General features: G+C 44.0%; 1 protein-coding gene across 1 annotated transcript in view; it reads right to left on the bottom strand.

Annotated features, from left to right (window-relative positions):
* Positions 1 to 56: 56 nt before the first annotated feature.
* NKD1 (NKD inhibitor of Wnt signaling pathway 1) overlaps positions 57 to 24548 on the bottom strand; it is a 103049-nt gene continuing 78557 nt past the window's right edge. Inside the window, exons 4-9 of the mRNA XM_087728840.1 lie at positions 15669 to 15775; positions 9840 to 9935; positions 6293 to 6440; positions 4278 to 4362; positions 3882 to 4012; positions 57 to 2100 (exon numbers count right to left, since the gene is read on the bottom strand). Of these exons, the coding sequence (XP_087584966.1) occupies positions 1523 to 2100; positions 3882 to 4012; positions 4278 to 4362; positions 6293 to 6440; positions 9840 to 9935; positions 15669 to 15775 (1145 nt within the window). The 3' untranslated portion in view covers positions 57 to 1522. The remainder of the gene's footprint in view (positions 2101 to 3881; positions 4013 to 4277; positions 4363 to 6292; positions 6441 to 9839; positions 9936 to 15668; positions 15776 to 24548) is intronic.

Below are 24548 nucleotides of genomic sequence, written 5' to 3'. Positions count from 1 at the left end.
AACCATAAGTACCGTAAGATGCCAGAAACCCCTCACTAGCTATTATTAGTAGATGCAAATAATCCAAGATTGACCGTGCTTTTCTATTGCCTGAACACCACGAATCCCTACAGACCTTCTAATCTAAAGGTCACAGAGTACATTTGTTCTCACAGTTTTCCAATGTGGCAAAAAACAAAAACAAAAAGATGTTTAAAAACGTATAAAGGCGGCCATTAAAAAAATAACGGAAATTAAAAAAAAGTGTGGACATCGTAGCTTTTTTTCGACGAGCAACACGAACCATTTCCTCATCACTAGTAGGGAGGGATAGCTAACAAAGTGATGAGTAGCAAAAAGAGGAGCAGGCTACATGAATGCAATCAAGTAAAAAAAATAATCCTTCCCTGGTTCCATCACTCCTCCCTTCCTTTTCTGGCAGCACATTCAATCAAATAAGAAGTTTTGAATTATCCAAGAGGTAGCAACTATTTTGCATTTTTGAAATTGCTGGCAGGTTTGCATGACTTAAGCCAACCTGTGCAATAAACTGGGTACCGTGTTTCCCTGAAAACAAGACAGGGCCTTATTTGCTTTTGAGCCCCGAAACAAGCGCCTGGCCTTATTTTGGGGGAGGTCTCTTTATTTTTGAGGTCCAGGAGGCAGTGAGCGTGGTCACCTCATGGCTGCTGCTGTGTTGCAGTATTTTTGGGGAGGGCTTAGTTTTGGGGGACAGCTTATTTTAGCACATGTGCTCAAAAGCCCAACTGGCCTTTTTATCCGGGGAGGTCTTATTTTTGGGAAAACGGGGTATCTAACCATTCATTCAAAGCCTCTTTTCCAATATCACAAAGGGAAGCTTGCTTCAATGTTTTAAGGTTTTAAACAGAGCTCATCCCAGAGGGCTTTGCATGGGCCAAGGTGTATGTTCAACTACAGATTTCCACCAGCAGAATCCCACTCCCCTCTTAATACCCATCAGTAGGAAGTTCTCCAGAGTTTTGCTTAAGAGAACACCTACGCTCAAGGAGGCACCATGAAGTTCTCCTTGAATGTAAAAAGTCTTCACGCAGGACCACGGAGAACTTCTCACAAAGTTCCGATGACATTTGAGGTGCACATTTCTGGGACTAGTTCCATGCACCCTTTCATGTGTGTTCTCTGAATACACAAAGCATTCATGGGAAGTTTCCCATAAGGATATCTATGGCTGTTTTCTTAGACGTGTGTGTGTGTTGAACAAGCCAATTCTTTCCAAAATAATAAGAACCACAAGTTATTAAAGTAAGCGATACAGTTCCACATAATATAAATAATGTTAGGTTATTATCATCATCATCATCATCACCATTATAATTTTTTTTTAGTGTTTTTCATACAAGTTCTAAAATAGCTTTAGCAGAATATTAAATGTGATAGCAACAATACTAACATGAATAAGGACAACACCAATCTTTTCCCCCACCCACCCAAGAGGCCATAACATGCCTTCCTTCATAGTGTGGGAGAACTTCCCAAGAGGCGGAGAAGGAGGAAGTCCATTTCATGTCTGGTAGAAGTGGTGATAGTGATGATGGTGTTCATGATGGTGGTGATGCTCGTGTCTCTGGATCACCTGCCCGAGTTGGCCTTCGTACAAGATGACCGCAGGCAGATCTCTGACGTGCTCTTTTTCCACCACTGTCCCAGGAGCAGCTGGGAAGCTTTTACACAGTTGGTGAGTCTCTTTCCCCCTCTGCTTGTGCTTCTTATAAGTCTGCTGGGACTGCATGGGGTGGTAAGGTAGGTTCTGGCCTATCCGCGCAGTCGGAGAAGCCATGGGAAGCGGTACTCCTTGGATGGGTTTACCTCTCATCGCCCTTCCGGCGTGACCGGAAGCCGTGTTTTTGCTTTGAGTCTTGGGAGACTTCACAAAATGCCTGCTGGCCTCTTGACTTCGCAGCCTCTGCTGGATTTCGGCCAGCTTGGCGTACGAAGCTTCCACCAAATTGATATGGGCAGGATCCACCACAGGGGACCTCCGCTGGTGGGCGTGGAAGGCTTCTGGCTCATGGGAACGGGATCTTGCTTGATTGGCAACCCGAACGGTTGGGTTGTGCTTCTGAGCGATCGGCGGAGAGCCTAAGAAACAAGAAAAGATCACTTAAAAATTGCAGAGCAACCTGAGCAAATGTCCCCTCTGATTTAACGGACAATGGGCGGCTGCTTTAATGACTCCTGCTGCAAATAGCAATAGCAATAGCACTTAGATTTATATACTGCTTTACAGTGCTTTACAGCCCTCTCTAAGCGGCTTACAGAGTCAGCCTCTTGCCCCCAACAATCTGGGTCTTCATTTTAACAACCTCAGAAAGATGGAAGGCTGAGTTCAGCCTTGAGCTGGTCAGGATTAAACTCCTGGCTGTGGGCAGAGCTAGCCTGCCAATACTGCATTCTATCCATTGTTCCATGAAGGAAGGGAGGAAGGGAGGAGAGGAAGGAGGAGGAACGGAGGAATAGCAATAGTTCTTAGACTTATATACCGCTTCATAGTGCTTTACAGCCCTCTCTAAGCAGTTTACAGAGTCAGCCTCTTGCCCCCAATAATCTGGGTCCTCATTTACCCAGCTTGGAAGGATGGAAGGCTGAGTCAACCCTGAGCCTGGTGAGATTTGAACTACTGGCGGTAGGCAGAGTTCGGCTGCAATAGTGATAGCACTTAGACTTATATACCGCTTCACAGTGCTTTACAGCCCTCTCTAAGCAGTTTACAGAGTCAGCCTCTTGCCCCCAATAATCTGGGTCCTCATTTTACCCAGCTTGGAAGGATGGAAGGAAGGCTGAGTCATCCTTAAGCCTGATGAGATTTGAACTGCCAAATTGCAGTCCACAGGCAGTCAGCAGAAATAGCCTGCAGTACTACATTCTAACCACTGTGTCACCTTGGCTCTTAATATATAACAATTTTACCAAAAGAGAGATAAATTGTGTTCATTTAGTCCTTGTTGTGGACTGAAGATGGAAGATGTAGACAGGAAGAGGCATGGGGAGGCAAAACACTAGACTTTTAACAATCACTTCTACACCGAGTCACAGGGTAGTTTAACAGAAAAGAAATAGACATGTCTATTACATGAAATATAAATATTTTGATCAAGGGCAAGTTAAAAAGTACTTCAATTAACTAACCTCATTTAAACAAATTTTGCTTAGAACACCATACCACAGGTTGTCCTCGACTTAACACTGTTCCTCACACTTAACACCTCTTGTAGCAGGTGTCATGCTCCTTCTAGTAATACTAAGAATTGAGTAGTGCCCCTTCCCCCAAAAAACCGCAACAGTCCCCTTCCTCTGCTGATCCAAAGCTTCTTAAATATGCTAACTAGAACACAGAGGCAGTTCGAAAGCATGCAAATGCGAGTAGATAAATAGGTACCACTTTGGTGAGAAGATAACAGCTCTCTGTGATGTCATGCTGGCTACATGAGCATGGAAATGTCTCTGGACAGTGGCCTTGAAATGGAGTTGAGCGCCACTAGTTGGCAACAACTAGTAAAATCCACAGGGATGCCTCCTTCATTTTACTTTCATTGGAACTAGGGAAAGCCTTGTCTGAGAAGTTTCCTCAGTTTTTTGGACCAGGATCAAGCCCCGTTTATCTAACCATTTCCTTCATAGTTGTTCTTCCTTTCCCTACGCTCTCTACAAAACCTTTCTGGAAAACAACAGGTAATCAAAGCTGTCCTTACGAGCTGATACCTCCACACTTCATCTGTTTCAGCCCTTTCCGGGACCATGGCTGCAAGTCTCATCCTGATCTCTGGATACTCAGCATGCCCCACTATCCACGTAAACAAGACGGCCCCATTTCAAAAGGTAACAGGATCGGGAATGAATTGCAAGGCAGGGGTACAACATACCTGGCCCGAACTTCGAGGTGTAGTTTTCTATTCCTGCGAGATCTAAATAGTGGTTCCTCCTTTCAATGTTTTCATCAACGCAGTGATGGTAGCATCCATTCGGATCAGGCTTGGATTCTCCATGGTGGTACCTATTCCCAAATTACAGGATGCAGAAAACTTTACTTTCAATTTCTGACATCTCCAACTGAAAGTATTGGTGGAAGAAGGGCTGGGAGATACCTTGACAATCTAGAGTTACCTTGGTGACACAGACTTTTAATTTAGAAAATTAGAAGGAGAAACATCTCTTGGGCGTAGCATTGTTTCCAGAAGTGCTAAACTGAATGCTTAAATCCAAGGCTACCTAGCATGGCATCTCCCCAGAGAGAGATAAAACATTTTGCTCCAGTTTACCTGAGGGAACCCCTTGGCTTCTTGTCACAACTTCTAGCTTCTTCACCAGCTTTGCTCTCTGCTCGATGCCTTGAGCTTTGAAGATCTGCTTTCACGAGAGAAAGAGAGGGAGAGAGAGAGAGAGGGAGGGAGGGAGGGAGGAGGAGGAGGAGAAGGAAGGGAGGGAGGGAGATGGTTATTTCCTCTCTTCTTATAGAGCCGAGGTGGCGCAGTGGTTAAATGCAGCACTGCAGGCTACTGCTAGATCAGCAGTTCAGCGGTTCAAATCTCACCGGCTCAGGGTTGACTCAGCCTTCCATCCTTCCGAGGTGGGTAAAATGAGGACCCAGATTGTTGGGAGCAATATGCTGACTCCTCCGTATTCCATCGGCCAGCCAGTGCCGGCTGGCAACTACAAGGAGGAGGGCCTTCTCAGTAGTAGCCCCGACCCTTTGGAACGAGCTCCCCGTGGAGATTCGTACCCTCTCCACCGTCCAGGCCTTCCGCACAGCCCTTAAGAACTGGCTAGCCCGTCAGGCCTGGGGACAAGGATAGCCGCCCCTCCCGAATGATGAATGTATGTTGCTTATTACTTTTATTATATGTGTCTATGTCATTGTTTGTGTTCCCCCTCCCTGATTTTATGTGAGCCGCCCTGAGTCCCCTCAGGGAAAAGGGCGGCCTACAAATGTTAATAAAATCTAAAAATCTAAATCTATATCTGACTCTCTGTAAACCGCTTAGAGAGGGCTGAAAGCCCTATGAAGCGGTATATAAGTCTACTGCTATTGCTATTGCTATTTTCTGGCACAGCCCAACTAAACACGGTACGTCTATATTCAACCAGACTGACTGCAATGGAGAATAAAATGGAATAACAGAATTGGAAGGGACCTTGGAGGTCTTCCTTAGTTCTAAGTTGCTTCTCTCCTTCATTAGTTTTCACCCATTGCTTCTTGTCCTATCCTCAGGTGCTTTGGAGAATAGGTTGGCTTCCTCTTCTTTGTGGCAGCCCCTGAGATATTGGAAGACTGCTATCATGTCTCCTCTGGTCTTTCTTTTCATTAAACTAGACCTACCCAATTCCTGCAACTGTTCTTCATATCTTTCAGCCTCCAGTCCCCTAATCCTCTTTGTTGCTCTTCTCTGCACTCTTTCTAGAGTCTCCACATCTTTTTTACATTTTGATGACCAAAACTGAATGCAGTATTTCACTTCACATTTCTCAGTCCATTTCACTAAGGAAACTTCGTCAAGCACTATTTCAATTACTAAATTCCCTGAAAGGTTGCCATTCCACATCACATTAAGCCAACATTGATTAATCCATAGTGTCTTCAACGAACCATTATGTCTTAGTTTGTAAAAAAAACAAAAACATGTTGCTCTAAATCCGAAATGAACAAATCTTACTATGGCTTGGTGTAAACGTGCAAACACAGCTTAAGCGTTTCTCCTGGTGTAAGGAAATAACTTATGATACTTTGTCTCAGAGGTGGGTTCCTACCAGTTCGCACCTATTCGGTAGAACCGGTTCGTCAAATCTACCGAACCGGTTAGAAGAGGTTCCACCAGGGGACCCGGAAAGCAGGCCACACCTACAGAAGAGGTTCCAAACTTTTTTGAAACCCGGCACTGGTCCTTGGATATGATTATTCTAGACTATCATGCTCCTATTTATAAAACTCAGTGCCTCTGTGAAAGGTAAGGATGACGACTGCGTTTGTGGTGCAATCAGAACATTGCGTGTGTTGAAGTTGTTTTAACGCAAACCAAAGATGCCTTTTAAAAAACAAGTTTACATCATATTCTTATGCATGCCAGTGCTGTGTGTGAGGTAATTTAAAGTGGTTCTGACAAGTGTCGTCGGCATCTTCATATCCGGACACATGGGCGGCAAGCCACTCCCATCCGGTCACATGGGTGGCAAGCCACTCCCACGAAGGAGGCCACACCCACAGAGGAGGTTCGAACAATTTTTGAAACCCACCACTGCTTTGTCTGGAGAAGGAAGAAAGGCTCAAATCAAATCTTACCAGTGTGGTTCAACATGATGCTTCTCTTTTTTTGGCTCCCATCTGGAGCAACAGTGAGCTTAACCCTCAAAGTTTTACTCGAGTTGGGTGAATGATTGACAGAAGCATCCACAACTTCATAGATGGTGTGAAGTAAGCTTGTAATATCCTAGAGATAGAAGAAAATACATGTGTAAACTCCCAATGATAGTGTTTGCTCTGCCAGGACTCACACTTATTTCCTTCACAGAAACAGTAATTCTTACCAACAGACTGAAACCCCACATTTGCAGTTCAAAGAGCTATGCATATTTGGTAATATCACCAAGGTAGATTTCCAGGAATTGCAGAGGATAGACAACGATCATAAAATTACAATTACGGAGCAATTGTGTAAAGTTTCTGGGTCAGTTAATTTTGCACCCAAACTGTTTCAACCATCAGGATCTAAGAACCCTTTTCAAGTAAAGGAAATATTTATGTCCCCAATATATATTCACTTCCTTAAAAGCATCTATCATACCTATTCGTGCACTCATGGAAACTCATTTTACTAAATGGTGGAACAATTAACCAGCAAGAACTATTATTATTATTGCAAATATCAGTCTTCTGTGAGTTTATGTCAACCGTTTTCAAAAATTCCACTCTAGTCGAATTCACTTAAGTCTGCATCAGCTAAATAGCTAACTAATTTACAGACGGAGGGACTAATGTTTCAACAAACCCCTTTTCCTGGGGGCTGGATCCCCCATTTCCAAAGAGTCACATTCCCACCACATGTCTGTTTGGTTGGGATCACACAACAATTGTGGTTTAGAAGGTGGAAAGATTCCCCTCGCACATATGTGTTAGTCATTCCCGAATCTAGGGGCGATGCTCATCTCCGTTTCAAAGCTGAAGAGCCAGCGCTGTCTGAAGACATCTCTGTGGTCATGTGGCTGGCATGACTCAACGCCGAAGGCACATGGAACGCTCTTACTTTCCCACCAAAGGTGGTCCGTATTTTTTTACTTGCATTTTTATGTGCTTTCTAACTGTAGGTTGGCAGAAGTTGGGACGAGTAATGGGAGCTCACTGTGTTACCCAGCACTGGGGATTCGAACCACCAAACTGCTGATCTTTCTGATCGACAAACTCAGCATCTTAGCCACTGGGCCACCACATCCCCTCCAAGCTTAATAAGGCAGGCTAATGAAAAGCCTCCCAGTGTTTGAAAAATTCTGTGGCTGGTAAGTGCAGTGAAAAGTAATTCCAGATATCCATGAATTCCCTTCCAGTGTAATTATAGTTTTGCACCAACTTTCTGCATTCATCTATGCCAGAAACATCTTTCTTGCCACCTTCACTTCAAACACAACAGCTGGATTCTCTCTCTCTCTCTCTCTTTCTCTTTCTCTCTCTCTCTCTCTCTCTCTCTCTCTCCCACTCTCTCTCTCTCTCTATCATATCCAAAGCATTTTGATAGCTTAAACCCATAAAAATAAAATAAAATAAATCCTGAATATATTTGGGGGGAGAAAGCAGAAATGAGCCTACTAGTGCTTGGAGCAGGAATTCTCTTTCGATATTCTTTTTTGCCCCCCATTCTTTTACACCCTCTTGCTATCTCTATTCACCTTTCAGAAGCTCGATTAACACAAACCTCCTCAAGAAAGGCCTTAAAGCTATAGGGCATCCACTAAGTTATTCACAAAGAACAACACTCAGCCTCTGTAACAACCCACGGGCAACTCGGTTCCCTCTGAAATGCCAATTTGTTCTCTAATTCACCACATCAGAAATAACCAACACTTCACACTTGCCTAAGCTCTGCTGCTTTTTTTCTAGCGAAGGAAAAATTTCCCTTCGTCCCGGGGCCCTGCTGAATCCACAGGAATTCTGCGTTTCTCACCTTGTCACCGTGCGAATCTAGACACACAAATTGCCGGTATAACACACTACCCAAACGCAACACCCTACGGACAAGGAGGTACAAGAGAGACAACTCCAGGAGTAGACTCCGTGTATTTGTTACTTCTCATGTTAAGTAAGCTGATGGAAGAACCCGGAAATACTAAGCAACGCTCAAAATCTTAGCCTGAAAAATTGACGCCTTTTACAGGGGGTGGACATATCACTTCTAAATCTATAGTAGCACATGAGTTTCCGCAAAGTCTTAATGCTTTGCAAAGTCTTATTGCTATTTGCATCTTAGAACCCTTCTCCTTGCGATAAATGATTATCGGTCCAGCTGAAAAGGCTTTTGCTGTTTTATTGGGTTCCACCACAAAACCGCGGACGACAAAATCGCAGTCGACGAAAGTGCGTATGTGACGTCATCACAGCGCGACGAAAAAGATCGAAAAATGTAAAAATAAAGCCAAAACCTTACCCTAAACCTAACCCTAAACCTAACCCTTAACCTAACCCTAAACCTAACCCTAAACCTAACCCTAAACCTAACCCTAAACCTAACCCTAAACCTAACCCTAAACCTAACCCTAAACCTAACCCTTAACGTAATGAAAAACCTAACGCTAACCCTTAACCTAACGCTAAACGTAACGCTAACGCTCTAAACCTAACCCTAACCCTTAACCTAACCCTTACCTTTATGTGAATCGGCTTGCTGTAATTTAATTTTTATTTCAATTTTTCAATCTTTTTCGTCGCGTTGTGATGACGTCACATACGCGATTTCGTCGTCCGCGCTTTTGTGGAACGCGCTTTTGACGGGTCACGGTTTTATTGACTCTGTTCTGACAGCAATTGGAAGAGCCAGAAAGCATTTCATATTTGCAAAGGACGTTCTCTCGACACTCTGTTTAAAGAATCATTTGTCTCAGATGGTCATCGCTTTCCAAATTCACCCTTTTAAAATGTTCCTTAAACACGCAGGCAAGCGTGCACAGCGCTAATCCTTGACATCAAACAGTGCCAAGTGCAAAAGAAAAGAAATCCTGGTATTCTAAAAGCAGAACCGTTAAAAAGATGGCATATCTTGAATTGAAGGGAATACCTTATATGGCCAAGTATGATTAGAAGCACCAGGAATTTGTCTCTGGTGCAGAAGCTCTGGTGCAGTGTACGAGCAAAGCAACAGAGTAATAATCATAATACCAATAAAAGGGGGGGGGGGATAAAGAAGATAATAATCAGCCACGGTGGCACAGTGGTTAGAGTACTGCAGGCTCCTTCTGCTGACTGCCAGCTGCCTGCAATTTGGCAGTTCAAATCTCACCAGGCTGAAGGTTGACTCAGCCTTTCATCCTTCTGAGGTGGGTAAAATGAGGGCCCAGGTTTCCAAACTTCTGGAGGAGGAGGAATCCTGGGAGTTGAAGTCCACCAGTCTTAAAATTGCCAAATTTGGGGACCGCTGCCATAAAGAATGAGTGAACTGCACGGATTTATCTCAAAAAAAACCCAAAACCCACAGAAAATGACTCAGTAGCCCTACAAGACAATCAACATGTAACATTCATGCTCTCCTGACCTAGAAATATATTGATTTATGACATGTATAATTTACCTTTTCTCAATTTTCTTGTTTTTATCCGGTGCTGTTTAGGGGTGTAACTTGACTTACCTCACGGGTAACTCTGCCATTGTTGTCGAAATCGTAGAGAGTGAAGGTCCATTCTTGCCTATTGTCTTCCTCAACAGACACATCACACTGCAATTCCTAAGGAACACACAAACATGTGTGTCGGATTAACAAAATGCTGGTCATTGTAGAAAACATGCTTTTATGTTGCAGGATGCTTTTCCCAAGGGGAAAAATCTCTTAACGTTCCTTTTATCAGCAGACATTGTTGAGAAAGTGGTTAGGCTAGAGCCTCTGAGGAACAGATAATTTAGATCAGGTTGGTTCTCAACCTTTTTCCCCACCATGGAATAACTTTTGTGGACATGGGCCATGGCTGACGACCCCCTCCCCACCCACAAATCTTAACTCAAGATTTAAAACACTCAACAAATGATTCACAGGCTCCCTGTGATATTGTGTCCCTTGGGGGATCCATGAACTTGGGAGCTTCATTACTGGAAGCTTTCAAGAGGAGACTGGACTGCCACCTGTCAGAAATGGCATAGGGTCTCCTGCTTGGGTGGGAGGGGGGGTTGGACTAGATGACCTACAAGGTCTCTTCCAACTCGGTTAATCTGTTCATCTGACCACAGGCTGAGAACCCCTGATCTAGACCCTTTCGTTACAGATGTCCTTAAAGACTATACAAGAGTCAACCTTGGCCATGCATGTTGATGACTATTGGGGGAGCCAACGACTGTTATGGTGTGACAATCCTTCTTTCCCTTAAGTCCCTCAGAGGCTTTTGGCACCATCAACTTTGGTGTCCTTCTGGACTACCTATGGAGAAGAAGAGGAGGTGGATGTGCTAAGGAATGGGTGGTTCTCCTCCTGGATTTTGATCACGTGACCTGCAACGTAAGTCGTAAGTGTGAAATAAGTCACTTTTCCCACTGCCGTGGTCACTTTAAATGGCCACTAAATAAGCTGTTGTAAGGTGGCTCAGTGGCTAAGACCCTGAGCTTGTCGATCAGAAAGGTCGGCAGCTCGGTGGTTCGAATCCCTAGCACCGAGTGAGCTCCCGTTCCTTGTCCCAGCTTCTGCCAACCTAGCAGTTGGAAAGCACATCAAAAATGCAAGTAGAAAAATAGGGACCACCTTTGGTGGGAAGGGAACAGCGTTCTGTGAGCCTTCGGCGTTGAGTCATGCCGGCCACATGACCACGGAGACGTCTTCAGACAGCGCTGGCTCTTCGGCTTTGAAACGGAGATGAGCACTGGCCCCTAGAGTCGGGAACAACTAGCACATATGTGCGAGGGGAAGCTTTACCTTAGGTTGAGGACTTGCCTGTAGTTCCTGAAAGGACGCCTGGTTTTCTTACCTGGCTAAGGTAAGAGTTAAACTAGAGACACTCCAGTTCAGCCTTGAGTTTTCTAAGAAGGAACAACTGTTTGCACACCTGGCTCGTTTCACTCCAGAGGCCTCACCTCAAACTTTACAGGACCTTCACCTTCCTTCTGTGGAACTCGCGTGAATCGGAGTCACGGGGAGCGAAGGAAGGCATGGGGGCAATTAAAAGAAAAGCTGTTGCACTCAAGGAAAATAAACACTTCCAAATAGCTCTGGCAGGATGGAAGGCCTGAAATACCTCCTTGATCTGCTGACTTGAAACCAATTCCCTACAGCAGTTAACGGTAAAGCCCCCAGTTCCCCACTGAGTTCAAAGGCAGCCGTCTCTCTTGCTTGTTACAGGCCCCTGCTTGAAAGCTGCCAAAAGACCCCTACGCAGTTGTGGAAGTGGAGGTTCCGATTACACAAACATTCTCAGCTTCTTGCCTCTGATTTAGGCCTCTTGGCTGTCGTATGTCAGACTCCTGGGGTGCCCTGTCATAAAATGAAAAGGTCTCTTGGGTGCTCAGCCCCTCGCTTGCGCCACTGAGAAGCTCTGATCTGAAAGGCAAGTGGGCACAGGCAGGTGCCTGTCTCCACACTTGACAGTTGTCTTGCACAGCCGGGAGACAGAAATCAGCACTGGGTATCATGACGGTAGGTCGCGCAGTCAGACAGATGTTCAGACTTGATTTGGCATTTTTATCCACCTCTTGAGTCCTTCCCCAAGGACCTGTTCTTTGATAGTGTGAAAAGATACCGTTGCAGGATGTAAGCTGTTCCAAGTCAAGCTGCCTTTTGCAATTGACTGGTGGGGGAGTTTGTCAATGCCGATGGAAGTTCAAGTGGTGTTCCAGATGTTTTGGGACTGAACCAAGGCACTATTTATTATTTTTGGCTCTATCTTTGCTTTCTTTTGCCACGTTCATTATACTTCTATTTGCAAGACTTTATATTTGGGGATTTTCTCCAGTTGTTTCTCTTCTGTTTTGCTGTCTCCAAGTACTGCTGAGTCCACGCTCCAGAGTTTTTTGCCTTTCTTATCAACAATTGTTGATATGAGGTATTATGTGGGAAGGAAGGAAGGAAGGAAGGAAGGAAGGAAGGAAGGAAGGAAGGAAGGAAGGAGAAAGAAGAGTATAGAAGACTACAGAAAAGGAAGAGACGGAGAGAGGGAGGGAGGAAGATCAAGGAAGGAAGGAAGGAAAATTAGAGGAAGAAAGGAAGGAAAGAAGGACAAGGAAAGAAGGAGAGCGAAGAGTAGAGGGGAGAGAGAGTGGAAGGAAGGAAGAGGAGGAAGGAAGGACAAGGAAGGAAGGAGAGAGAAGAGTACAGAAAAGGAAGAGACAGAGAAAGGGAAGGAAGGAGATAGAAGAGTACAGGGAAGAGAGAGAGGAAGGAAGGAGGGAAGGAAGGAAGAAGGAGAGAGAAGAGTATAGAAAAGTACAGAAAAGGAAGAGACGGAGAGAGGGAGGAAGGAAGATCAAGGAAGGAAGGAAATTAGAGGAAGGAAGGAAGGACATGGAAGGAAGAAAGGACAAGGAAAGAAGGAGAGAGAAGAGTAGAGGGGAGAGAGAGTGGAAGGAAGGAAGAGAAGGAAGGAAGGACAAGGAAGGAAGGAGAGAGAAGAGTACAGGGAAGAGAGAGAGGAAGGAAGGAATCTTAAAGCCACTAAAACCATAGAAACGTCATTGACTGTGTTAGATATCAATGAAGCTACATGAAAATTCCCTATTTTTTTTCAAGCATCTCTCTCTCTCTGTTTGATTCACTAATTATATTTTGAAAGAGCCATCCAGGAGGCGTAGGGGGGAAAGAAAAGAAAAGATGAAAGCCCATTCTTTTCCAACTTCATTTATCAGTCCTGGAACAGTCCTGGAACAATTTTGGCAAGATCACAGCCAACCTCTGAAGGCTCTTAATCTGTCTACTTAGCTGAATTTATACTCCGGGAGGAGAATTAGATCATTTACGTACTTGTAATTGGCTCTGTTTACTCCCAGCATTATCTGTATCTTTTACAGCAACAACACACTGATCACCTTTGGCAAGGAAGTCAGAAAACAGAAACTCGGAGAAAGAAGCGTCATAGCAGCCAGCAGAGAGCATTTCATTAATGCTACTTCACGAGACATAAGAATAATATATATATATATATATAATAATATATTTAAATTTTTCCAGAGTTGGGATCCGTGGCGCTTGGCTGCCACTTGGAGAACTACTACGCACAGACAAGAAGACACCAAATAAAAGACATCCTTTCAGCCAAGTTCGATTCCTAGTGATTTCTTGGAATGAGCCATCTGGGTTTGGGGGTTTTTTTTTTCCAAATGTGTTGTTTTTCCCCAGTTTCCCAGGCTAGTTTGCACTCCTGGTGGTCCTGATTGAGCCTGGTCTTGTTTAGCTTTTCCAGATCAGCTAAGATCGGAGAGATCTTAGCGAGCCGAGGTGGCGCAGTGGTTAGGGTGCAGTACTGCAGGCCACTTTAGCTGACTGTGATCTGCAGTTCAGCGGTTCTAATCTCACCGGCTCAAGGTCGACTCAGCCTTCCATCCTTCCGAGGTGGGTGAAATGAGGACCCAGACTGTGGGGGCGATATGCTGACTCTGTAAACCGCTAAGAGAGGGGTGAAAGCCCTATGAAGTGGTATATGAGTCTAACTGCTATTGCTATTGCTATGACAAGTCAAGGGAATTAATGGGGTCGCAGAGGGCTGGACTTGGTTCTCTTGTGGGAATACAATGACTCCAAACTAATGACTCATTTGATCCCACCTCCAGGCTCAGCTTGATGATCTCCTACATTTTGGAGAGGGAAGGATAAGGTAGATCCGTACGGGTTGCAATAGGATCCAGAACCCACCAGTGGTATGAAAATACTAGGTAGAAGCTTAACATCTCACAGGATTGAGTAAAGGACTCAGCCTTCCATCCTTCCGAGGTGGGTGAAATGAGGACCCGGACTGTGGGGGCAAGTTGCTGACTCAATTTGCTAAAAAATTTGTAAACCGCTTACAGAGGGCTGACAGCCCTATGAAGCGGTATATAAGTCTAATCAATCAACCAATCAATCAATCAATCAAGCTAGTGCTGCAGGCCAGTTGGGCATGAATCTAGAGCCAAAGTCACAACTGTAATTATTCCGTGGGACATCACTGAGGACACATGCCCCACTAGAGTTAAAAGTGTTTAAATAATAAAGATGTGGAGACTCTAGAAAGAGTGCAGAGAAGAGCAACAAAGAGGATGAGGGGACTGGAGGCTAAAACATATGAAGAACGGTTGCAGGAATTGGGTAGGTCTGTTTTGATGAAAAAAATTTGATGAAAAAAGGGATGCAGTGACTCAGTGGCTAAGATGCTGAGCTTGTTGATCAAACAGGTCAGCAGTTCAGCGGTTCGAATCCCTAGTGCTGTGTAACAGAGTGAGCTCCTGTTCCTTGTCCCTGCTTCTGCCAATCTAGCAGTTCTAAAGCATGTAAAAATGCAAGTAGAAAAATAGGGAGCACCTTTGGTGAGAAGGTAACAGCGTTCCGTGCACCTTCTGTGTTTATTCATGCTGGCCACATGACCACAGAGATGTCTTTGGACAGCGCTGGCTCTTCAGCTTCAACTGCATTCCAGTTCTTTCCAAAGCTGTCCTTTTCTAGGATACAAATCTAGGCAACCACTTTGCAACCACATATACAGAAGATCATCCTCTCCATTATTTATTGAAAGTAAAGGTTCCCCTCGCCCATATGTGATAGTTGTTCCTGACTCTAGGGGGTGGTGCTCATCTCCATTTCAAAGCCGAAGAGCCAGCACTATCTGAAGACGTCTCTGTGGTCATGTGGCCAGCATGACTAAACACCGAAGGCGCACGGAACGCTGTTCCCTTCCCACCAAAGGTGGTTCCTATTTTTCTACTTGCATTTTTTACATGCTTTCGAACTGCTAGGTTGGCAGAAGCTGGGACAAGTAACTGGAGCTCACTCTGTTATGTGGCGCTAGGGATTCAAACCGCTGAACAGCCGTCCTTTCTGATCAACAAGCTCAACGTCTTAGCCACTGAGCCACCACAGTTCCTCCAATATTTATTATGCACTCCCCAAATAGGGCACGCAGCTAGCAGTTCTCTGAACTCTTGAAGCTTCTTCCATCTTCCAGGAAAACAGGGCACGCATTGAAGCAGGCTTGTGAAATGTTTCAAAGACAAAACATTTTCAAGACTCCAAGATGCCGTTTCAAGTTCAAAAATGGGTTATTTCATCGTTTCTGGAAGCGTTCTGATGTTGTTCCAACTCTCCTGGAAGGGGTCCAAGTGAAAAGCAGAGCTGTCTTGACCTCAGAACACTCCCCAAATGCTTGGAACCAAACCAGCGTTGCTGTTTTGAAACGACACTCGCATTCGCAAAACCACTAATATGGAGCTGATTAGGAGTCAAATTGGATGGAAACGGACGTCTTTCGAGATCTAAGAGCAACTGGGCTGCCCTCACAAAAGGCAACATGCTTACCTCAAATTTGAGTTGTTTCTTGGCATTCGCCCGGCCATCGGTTTCTTTTTCGGCTTTCTTTTCATCACCACTGCAAGCTCCCTCCGTCTTTTCTGGGGGCAGGGCAACTGGGTGCGAAAGAGAGAGGCGGAGTTAAGGAGAATGTTCTAGAAGTTGCCCTGAGTTTAGCTGCAGGGATGCGCAGAATATTTCTAACCTTGTTCCGGGTTTAAAAGAGACATTTGAGCATCTTAAGCGTGAAACAAGCTTCTTGTTTTGTTCTATACTGCAGGAGTCAAAAAGAGGGCTGTGAAAATATTTACGGACCCCCTCACATCCTGGAGATAAATTGTTTCAACTCCTACCCTCAAAATGATGCTACAGGGCACTGCACACCAAGACAACTAGACACAAGGACATTTTTTTCCTGAATGCCATCACTCTGCTAAACAACTAACACTCTCAAATTATCTATTAAGACAGTATTACTATTATTCCTCTCTTCCTTCCTAGTACCCATGTTTTTCCACTTATAACTGTAACCATATTGCTTGTATCTTAAAATTTATATTGTTTGTTTCCTAGTATAATTTGAAAGCTTATTAGTAAACTTGACTATCACTAAGTGTTGTCTCTTATGATTCTTGATGAATGCATTCTATTTTATTTTCCTTTATGTAGCCTGAGAGCATATGCACCAAAGATAAATTCCTTGTGTATCCAATCCCATTTGGCCAATAAAGAATTCTATTCTATTCCATTCTATTCCATTCTATTCCATTCTATTCCATTCTATTCCATTCTATTCCATTCCATTCCATTCCATTCTATTCTATTCCATTCCATTCCATTCCATTCTATCCTAATCTATTTTTGGAGTTTTGTTCTAGGTTTGACCCAGAGCACATTTTCCCAGCATTAAACCCAGTTTAGCTGTATTGAGAGATGCACTTTCCAGGACAAAACCATTTGTACCTCAAAAACATTCAAAATAGCTGCACAGAAAATCAATTATTTGATATGCCAGGGATCTCATTGCAAAACAATCATGTGAAATGTTGGCTTCATTTTCAACAATTTGGTACAACCATTAATTTTACATGGTGTTTTTTTTTTTTAAAAAAAAAGATTAGCTCCCAGGATTCTAACTTTGACATCCAAAATATAATTCGATTGAACAGGGTACAATATTGATAGAGGATTCTGCCCTCTATTGAAATGCTCTTTAGATGAAGAAAAAGAAGCTTTTTCTAAACACTCCCTCTCTCTCCCTCTCTCCCTCTGTCCCTCTCTCTCTCTCTCCCTCTCCCTCTCCCTCTCCCTCTCCGTCTCCCTCCCTCCCTCCCTCCCTCTCTCTCTCTCTCTCTCTCTCTCTCTCTCTCTCTTTCTCTCTCAGGAAATAAAAAAGTGAATTTTTCAAAAGAAAAAAAAAGCTTTAAGGCCTGGAATATTTTTACTAAGATATTGGACTTGTTACAACTTGCAGGCACACATTTGTTTCTCGTTCAAAGCCAACAGAAATCATCAACCATTCTACCCCTAAAACTAAATCAGTTAACCCTAAAACTAAAGCAGTTAACTTAATGCCACAATGATTTGGTTTGTATATACAACTAAAAGCCACAATGGCTAGCTTCACACATTGCAGTAAAAAAAAAACACCAAACCAACAAGCTGCTTTAACAGTTAAGTGTTGTGCATCCGTGGAAGTTCTATTTTATTATCCTTCATCAGCCTTAAATGAAAAGTTCCTATATGCAGGCAAAGTAAGGGCAACCAAAACAGAAATCCAAAAGAGAATAGACACGCTTGGCTTGAAGCTCTGCAGCTTAATCTTCCTCCACATTCAGAGAGATAAATAAAACATTAAAGTGACACATTCTGGCAGGTAAAAAACGGCGCTGTGACAAATTAGATCCTTCAAATATGAAAGTAAAGACTATCAGAAAGATTGACGGAGAAGGGGAAGCTTGCCATAATAAACGCCTTGGACATATGTTTTAATATGGTATGCAGGCAAAGTTTCTTCATTCGGGCTGCAATTTTGTTGCCGGAGCTACTTTTAACATCTGTATTCGAAGAGGCAGAGCAGGGTCAAATTTTTCCAACGATGATCCCCTTTCTGTCTCAGGCGCTTGCAAATCAAGGGCTGGAAAGCCGCAGCCCCATATGTAGTCAGATGTTCTGGTAAAAATTCTATCCTCCAAAACAGCTGAAGGCAGGACAAGAAGCAACAGATGGAAACTAATCCAAGAGAGAAGCAACTTGGAATTAAGAAGAAACTTCCTAACTGTGAGGACAATTAACCAACGGAACAGCTTGCCACCGGAAGTTGTGGGCGCCCCATCCCTGGGGGTTTTGAGGAAGAGGTTGTACAACAATTTGCTTGAAATGATATAGGGTTTCCTGCTGGAGCAGGGGGTTGGACTAGAAGACCTCCAAGGCCCCTTCCAAGTCTGTTATTCTCTTATTCCGTTAGTTGCCTGCAGAAACGTATATGGTCACAAGTAAATAATGACTCCTTTACAAGAAATGAAGGCAAGGATGATTTATAGGAAGTCCTCAGCTTAAAACCATTCAAGACTGAGTGGCTATTGATGCTCCCTCCCAAGGATGGTCCAGCTTTTCCATCTCTTAGCCTGGGGGGTGAAATTATACGCCCCTAAGAGAGGGTTCGCAATTTGGGAGTCCTCCTGGATCCACAGCTGACGCTAGAACATCACTTGTCGGCTGTGACCAGGGGGGCCTTTGCCCAGGTTCGCCTGGTGCACCAATTGCGACCCTATCTGGACCGGGAGGCCCTTCGGATGGTCACTCACGCCCTCGTCACCTCAAGACTGGATTACTGTAACGCGCTCTACATGGGGCTGCCCCTGAAGAGTGTTCGAAGACTTCAGTTAGTCCAGAATGCAGGCGCGCGAGCGATAGTGGGTGTACCTAGGTACACCCACGTTACACCTATCCTCCGCGAGCTGCACTGGCTTCCCATTGGTCTCCGGACATGCTTCAAGGTGCTAGTCGTTACTTTTAAAGCCCTACATGGTTTAGGACCTGGCTACCTGAGAGACCGCCTCCTGCCATTTACCTCCCAGAGACCTATAAGATCCCACAGACTAGGCCTCCTCCGGATTCCATCTGCTGGTCAATGTTGGCTGGCGACTCCCCGGGGGAGGGCCTTCTCTGTAGCTGCTCCGGCCCTATGGAACAACCTCCCCGTTGAGATCCGGACCCTTACCGGCCTTCCGGCCTTCCGCGAAGCGACCAAGACCTGGCTGTTCCGGCAGGCCTGGGGCTGTTGATTCATCCAGCCCCATCCTAAGTTATGAATGTTGTGGAATTTTTAATGTTGTTTTTTATTTTTTGTATGTCCCCCCCTTCCTTTTTTACCTGTAAGCCGCCCTGAGTCTCTCGAGAGTGCATACAAACCAACTAAATAAATAAATTTGAAGTTACAATGGCACTGAGAAAAGTGACTTACGACCAGTTCTCACACTTGCAACATCCCCCTGGTCATGTGATCAAAATTCAAATGCTTAGCAACTGACATGTATCTATGACAGTTGCATTATCTCCCAGTGTCATTGTGATCATCATTTGTTACCTTCCCAGCTGGCTTCCAACGCGCAAAAAGTTGATTCCCTTAACAACCAGGTTACTAACTTAACAACTGCAGTGATTCACTTAACAGCTGTGGCACGGATGGTCATAAAATGGGACAAAACATTACTCCTCACATTTTTCACACCTGCCACAATATTCTGCAGCCCCATCACACCACTCTCCCTGGGACTGTGGGATACTGCGACAGTTGCAAACCCAAAGTTACCAACCGGTTCCCCCAAATAGGTGCAAACTGGCTGAATCCCACCACTGGTGTATCAGTGATTTGTCAGAGTGCCATGTTTCTAGGAATTCCCTGGCCTCTGTTTATTAATTGTCCTGGCTGGTCTCAACTACAGATATAAACTTTTCCATAAATGGGAAAGGCATCACCGTTTGTGTAACACAGATCTATTTCTTTAAAGCCCCTTTCAAAAGCAACTTCAGATGGACAGCTATATGAATGTTTAAAAAAAATACGTACATATGTAAATAAACAGGCTGTCTGGGATAAAAGATCATTGCATCAGTCAAACTGCTCCGTCATTGGTGTAGATAGTATAGGGAGAAAAAAATATCAAAGGATTGCATTTTTGGCCCCGGGCGAACAAATTTTGTTTTAACACGCGTTTAACTGAAATACAGAAAATTTAAGTGCTTTTGGGCAATATGCCCTTCAGCTGTCTGTCTCTGTGCATAAGAAGCAGTATAGGACAATTAAAGAGATCGGTTCGCATCTCTCACACGGACAACAGAGAAGCAATGCGCTGAAAGAAAAGTCTTTAAAATTGAAATGCGAACAATGGTCGGGAAGAATTAAAACTGGCAGCGCCACAAGCCCAAGAAAAACCACGAGGCAAAATGCTAGGGATTCAGCTGCGTACCGTGTGACCTTCCACCCCAAATCCTGGCCAACAATATTACATTTGTCTAGGCGAGATTGCGATCTGAAATGAACGGGAGATCATCAAGGATCCTAGTTTTCACCTCAGAGCACTTCAAAAACAGATCCGTGGTCGAGATCACTTCTGGGGGGCGGGGGGAAAGAGATATCTTATTTCCAGACATGTGCACGTATGGAACGCAAATGCATTTGGGAGACCAAAACGCCAGGTTTGCAATTGCAAAACGACATTAACTTTATTCTTATAGGGATAACTTATGCATTAAATGGAGCGACAGGAAGGTGTCCCTACTCAGAATTGAACTGCGGGATCCTTGGTGCTGTCTGAGGTTTGCAGTTTGCATGCAGATGTTTCGTTACCCAACGAGGCATTATCATCAGTGCTGTAAAGATCATCATCATCAAGCACTGGTGATGTTATGTAGTCAGGTAATAAAACGTCTGCAAGGAAATCATCAAGCCCAGAGAGGACAAACGTATTAGACTACGTTGCTTTCAATATGCCCGAAATCCTTGATAAAATCCTTTGCGTGTGTTGTTTTACAACACTTTTAACGATGCCCTCAAATCAATTCTTTCTAGATCATTCAGACAAGCGGCGTCTTTTTTTTCACTCTTTGGAATTCACTTCTAGTCTTTCTCTGTCCATATGCACATGCCTGCACAGACGATTTACTCAACATGTATGTGTTCTGACCGAGGTTTCCCAAGAGCATACAGCAAACTTCTTGTTCCGACAAAAACCCCTTTTATTAATTGACTGTGAATTCTGCTCATTCACGTCCAGCAAAGTCTTTCAAGGGAGGATTTACAGTCACAGACCTTATCTGGTTTGGAGAGCTGACAGGCTGATATCTGACAAACTTGGCAAGGAGTCTTAACCAATTAAGCGAACTGATCGTCTCCTGCAAACTCCACTCTCCTTTCTCTCCTCTTTTATTTCCTCTGGGAGGGGCCATTCATCGTCCACCAGGGGCCTTACTTCCAAGTCGACCCCTGTTCTCTAGCTGTTCCCTTCGTCTGGCAACTCTGCACATGCGCACACTGGGAACAGGCTCCAGCTGTTCTTCTGCCTCACTGATGTCTGACTCTAAAGGCAGCTGAAGAGCTGAGGTGGCACAGTGGTTAGGGTGCAGTATTGCAGGCCACTTCAGCTGACTGTTATCTGCAGTTCAACGGTTCTAATCTCACCGGCTCAGGGTTGACTCAGCCTTCCATCCTTCCGAGGTGAGTGAAATGAGGACCCAGACTGTGGGGGCGATATGCTGACTCTGTAAACCGCTTAGAGAGGGCTGAAAGCCCTATGAAGCGGTATATAAGTCTAACTGCTATTGCTATTGATAATTGGCCTACAGCCCTGGCCCCCTCTCTGCCTCTGTTGTAACTTCAAATGGCCACTAAGTGAACTGTTATAAGTCAAGGCCTACCTGTACTCCCAGAAAGGCAGAGAATGTGAAGAGAAGGAGGTCCACGCTATCTACAATCAGATTCCGGACCTTTCTTTTACTTGTTTGAGGATGTTTGAAGATAAAGAAAAACTGAAGATGAATTAGCTTGTTCCACCAAGTTTTTTTTTCCAAAGGAAAATTTTGGAAAACAAATACTTGAGACACTTAATTTGGGGCATAATTAGCTGATGTATTAAATTCTTGTTTAAGAATCCTGCTTTTTTGGGGGGGGTGGATTTACTAAAACCAGCCTAAACAAACCCAAATCAGTGGACAGTTTTTACTCCTGAGTCCAGAAAAGCAAGGGGGGGGGGGAGAAACTATCATACCATCTAAAACTAAGTCTTTTTGTTCTCCTTTTCAATTGGAAGGAGGATTACATCTTACCATCTCTGCTGGTAATTAGGAAGTGTGTGCCACCAACACCACAGCACAATGTTCCTTTTCTATCCGAAACTGGAAAGGCAACAAAGGGAACGGGGCTGAGAAATATTACATTTCAAACGCCGTGAAACCGTACTCTTCCATTAAAAGGAAACTAATTGGTACAAGGATACTTCCAGATATCTGTTGCCGAGATCGGTTAATTAATAACATCTATTTGTAAGTAGAGAACCAGGCTCCAGAGAAGGGTGGGAACAGAGAAAAGACAGTTCCGTGACTGTCTTCTCCATCTGCATTCTGTATTTTTGAGTTGCGCCTGAAGTTATAACGACACCAACTTTGGTAGACTGTTACAGGCAGTTCTTGATTTACAACCTCTTGTTTGGGCACCAATGGTGTAGTGGCTCAGGCATCGTGCTAGAAATGGGTGGACTTGGGCCAGTTCTTCTCTCTAAGCCCTAAGGAAGAGACTATGGCCAACCACTTCTGAAGAAATGGTCCTCATAGTTAGGACTATTGCATTCTCCTCCCAGTCATGTGATCAAATCGATCACAAAATTGTAGCATCCTTTGGTCACGGAATCACTATCTTCCCAACCGGCTTCTAACCAGGAAAGTCAACGAATGAAAGCCAGGTTCACTTAATGACCGTATGATTCGCTTTATAAACCCAGCGATTCACTTAAGAACCATGGTATAAAAAGGTATCATAAGATCAGGCACAGGTCCTTCTTAGCAGTGGGAATTTTGATCCCACTTTTTAGGCATTTGGTTGAGAACGATGTCAATTCAACAGAGCTTGAATTTTTTTAATCTAGCAAATTCTTCCGAGCAGGACAAACTGAGGAAAAAATAATTACCTCAGGTTTATTCCTGTGGTGGCATATTGCAAAAAAGAAGAAGAAGAAGAAGAAGAAGAAGAAGGAGAAGGAGAAGGAGAAGGAGAACAAGAACAACAAGAAGAACAAGAACAAGAACAACAAGAAGGGCAACCTTGACAAATCAGCTCTTTGTGATTTTGTCTTGTCACACCTGGGCACAAACAGTCTTCTAAAATTCTTCAATTGTACAGTTTGCTTCAATTTCTCCAAGAAAGAAGGAGGGGAAAAAATCTCCAATCATTTCCCAAGGATAGGATGTCTCCTTCAAGATGGCGGTCTCATTCCTTCTGTCCTTTAGAGAGAAATTGACCTTTGGGAATTATTGGGAATCTAGGAAGTTGTGGAAGCTAGATTTTTCCCCTCAGAGCATCCAAAACTGAAACATGATTTTCTTTGTAGGGCCTTGGCATGTGGTACAAACTCAACCGTCAGTGGTTTTGTGCAAGATTGCTACTCTTGGTGAAGCCAACCGTGGCTTGGTGTGCTAGGCGAACACTGCCAAGTTGACCTGTGGAAAATACACCGCAATTAAGCATTATGGCTCCACAAAACCGCTTCTTTATTCATCTCTGTGCTACCCAGGCCAATATGGCCACCATCTCCCATGGCAACCGTCCGCATGGCGGATAGCACATTAGCCTTCAACCACTTCTGACCATTCTGTCAGTTGACCATCCTAACTAGCTGATTTCTGACCCTCAACTTTCTCAATCGGAATAATTGATTTGACTGGACAGTCAGAAGACGACAAGTGGAATCACATAAGGCAAGGCATGAAGAATTAATAACGTTCTCTCTGTTTGCACTGATCATTAATTCAACCACAGTAACCCACGTTTTAACTTTTAGAGCCCCTAAATCTTTTTTCCCCCTTCCTTCAAACACGCTCAGGGAAAAAAAAAGAAAAAGAAAAATTGACAGATATCGCCAAACCATATGGCAGCTCTAAACTGCTATTAGCTCGCAATTATATCACTTCAATACCAGCCCAGGCACCTAGCTTAATTTTTTTTTGCACTAAATAGCTTGATGAATTTATATAGCAGACAATCGTTTCTCTTTCTAATTAGTGGCCTGGCTGGTAACGTTTCATCAACAGCAGCGGCTAGATTAAATGCCATACTTAACCATCTTCACCTAACCTACTTTGATGTTCACTTTTCCAAGCTTCAGAATACCTTTTGGATGGAGATCAGACAGCATTAAACAGAATTACTAATTAATTAAGCAAAGATAAATTCTAAACACTGTTTGTTCTGTTAGCCAAAAGCCTCAACAGAACAGGCTTTTCCCATCTCTGCTAAGATCAAAGGATATGTGTATATATATATATATTTCCCTCTATCCTAACCCTCCCCGCTCATCCTTCTCCTTCGAAAGTTAGCAAGTTCAGTTTAGAAGGAACAGAAGATTAAAAAATGCTCTAGCAATATGTACAGAGGAGCCTTTTTTAAAATTAAAAAAAAACACCACACGGTTCCAAATTACTGCCTCATAAAAGAAGACACACAGCTTCCATTGGGTCTCATGACGTGGGCTCCAGATGGCTACTAAGGGTGCAAAAGACTCCTAAAAACTGGGGGGGGGGGAAACACCTCTGGGAGATCAGCAGATGGGGGCGAGGAGAAGGCAGTTTTTATAGCTCATGGAAAGGAGGAGCAAACCCAGAAATAGGTTATGGAAC

The sequence above is a fragment of the Thamnophis sirtalis genome, unplaced genomic scaffold (assembly GCF_051295495.1).
Source record: "Thamnophis sirtalis isolate CommonGarterSnake01/CBP01778 unplaced genomic scaffold, rThaSir2_p1.2 scaffold_14, whole genome shotgun sequence".
In the NCBI taxonomy this organism is placed as follows: domain Eukaryota; kingdom Metazoa; phylum Chordata; class Lepidosauria; order Squamata; family Natricidae; genus Thamnophis; species Thamnophis sirtalis.
The sequence above is the reverse complement of the archived record's forward strand: the minus strand, read 5'-3'. Positions and strand labels throughout refer to the sequence as shown.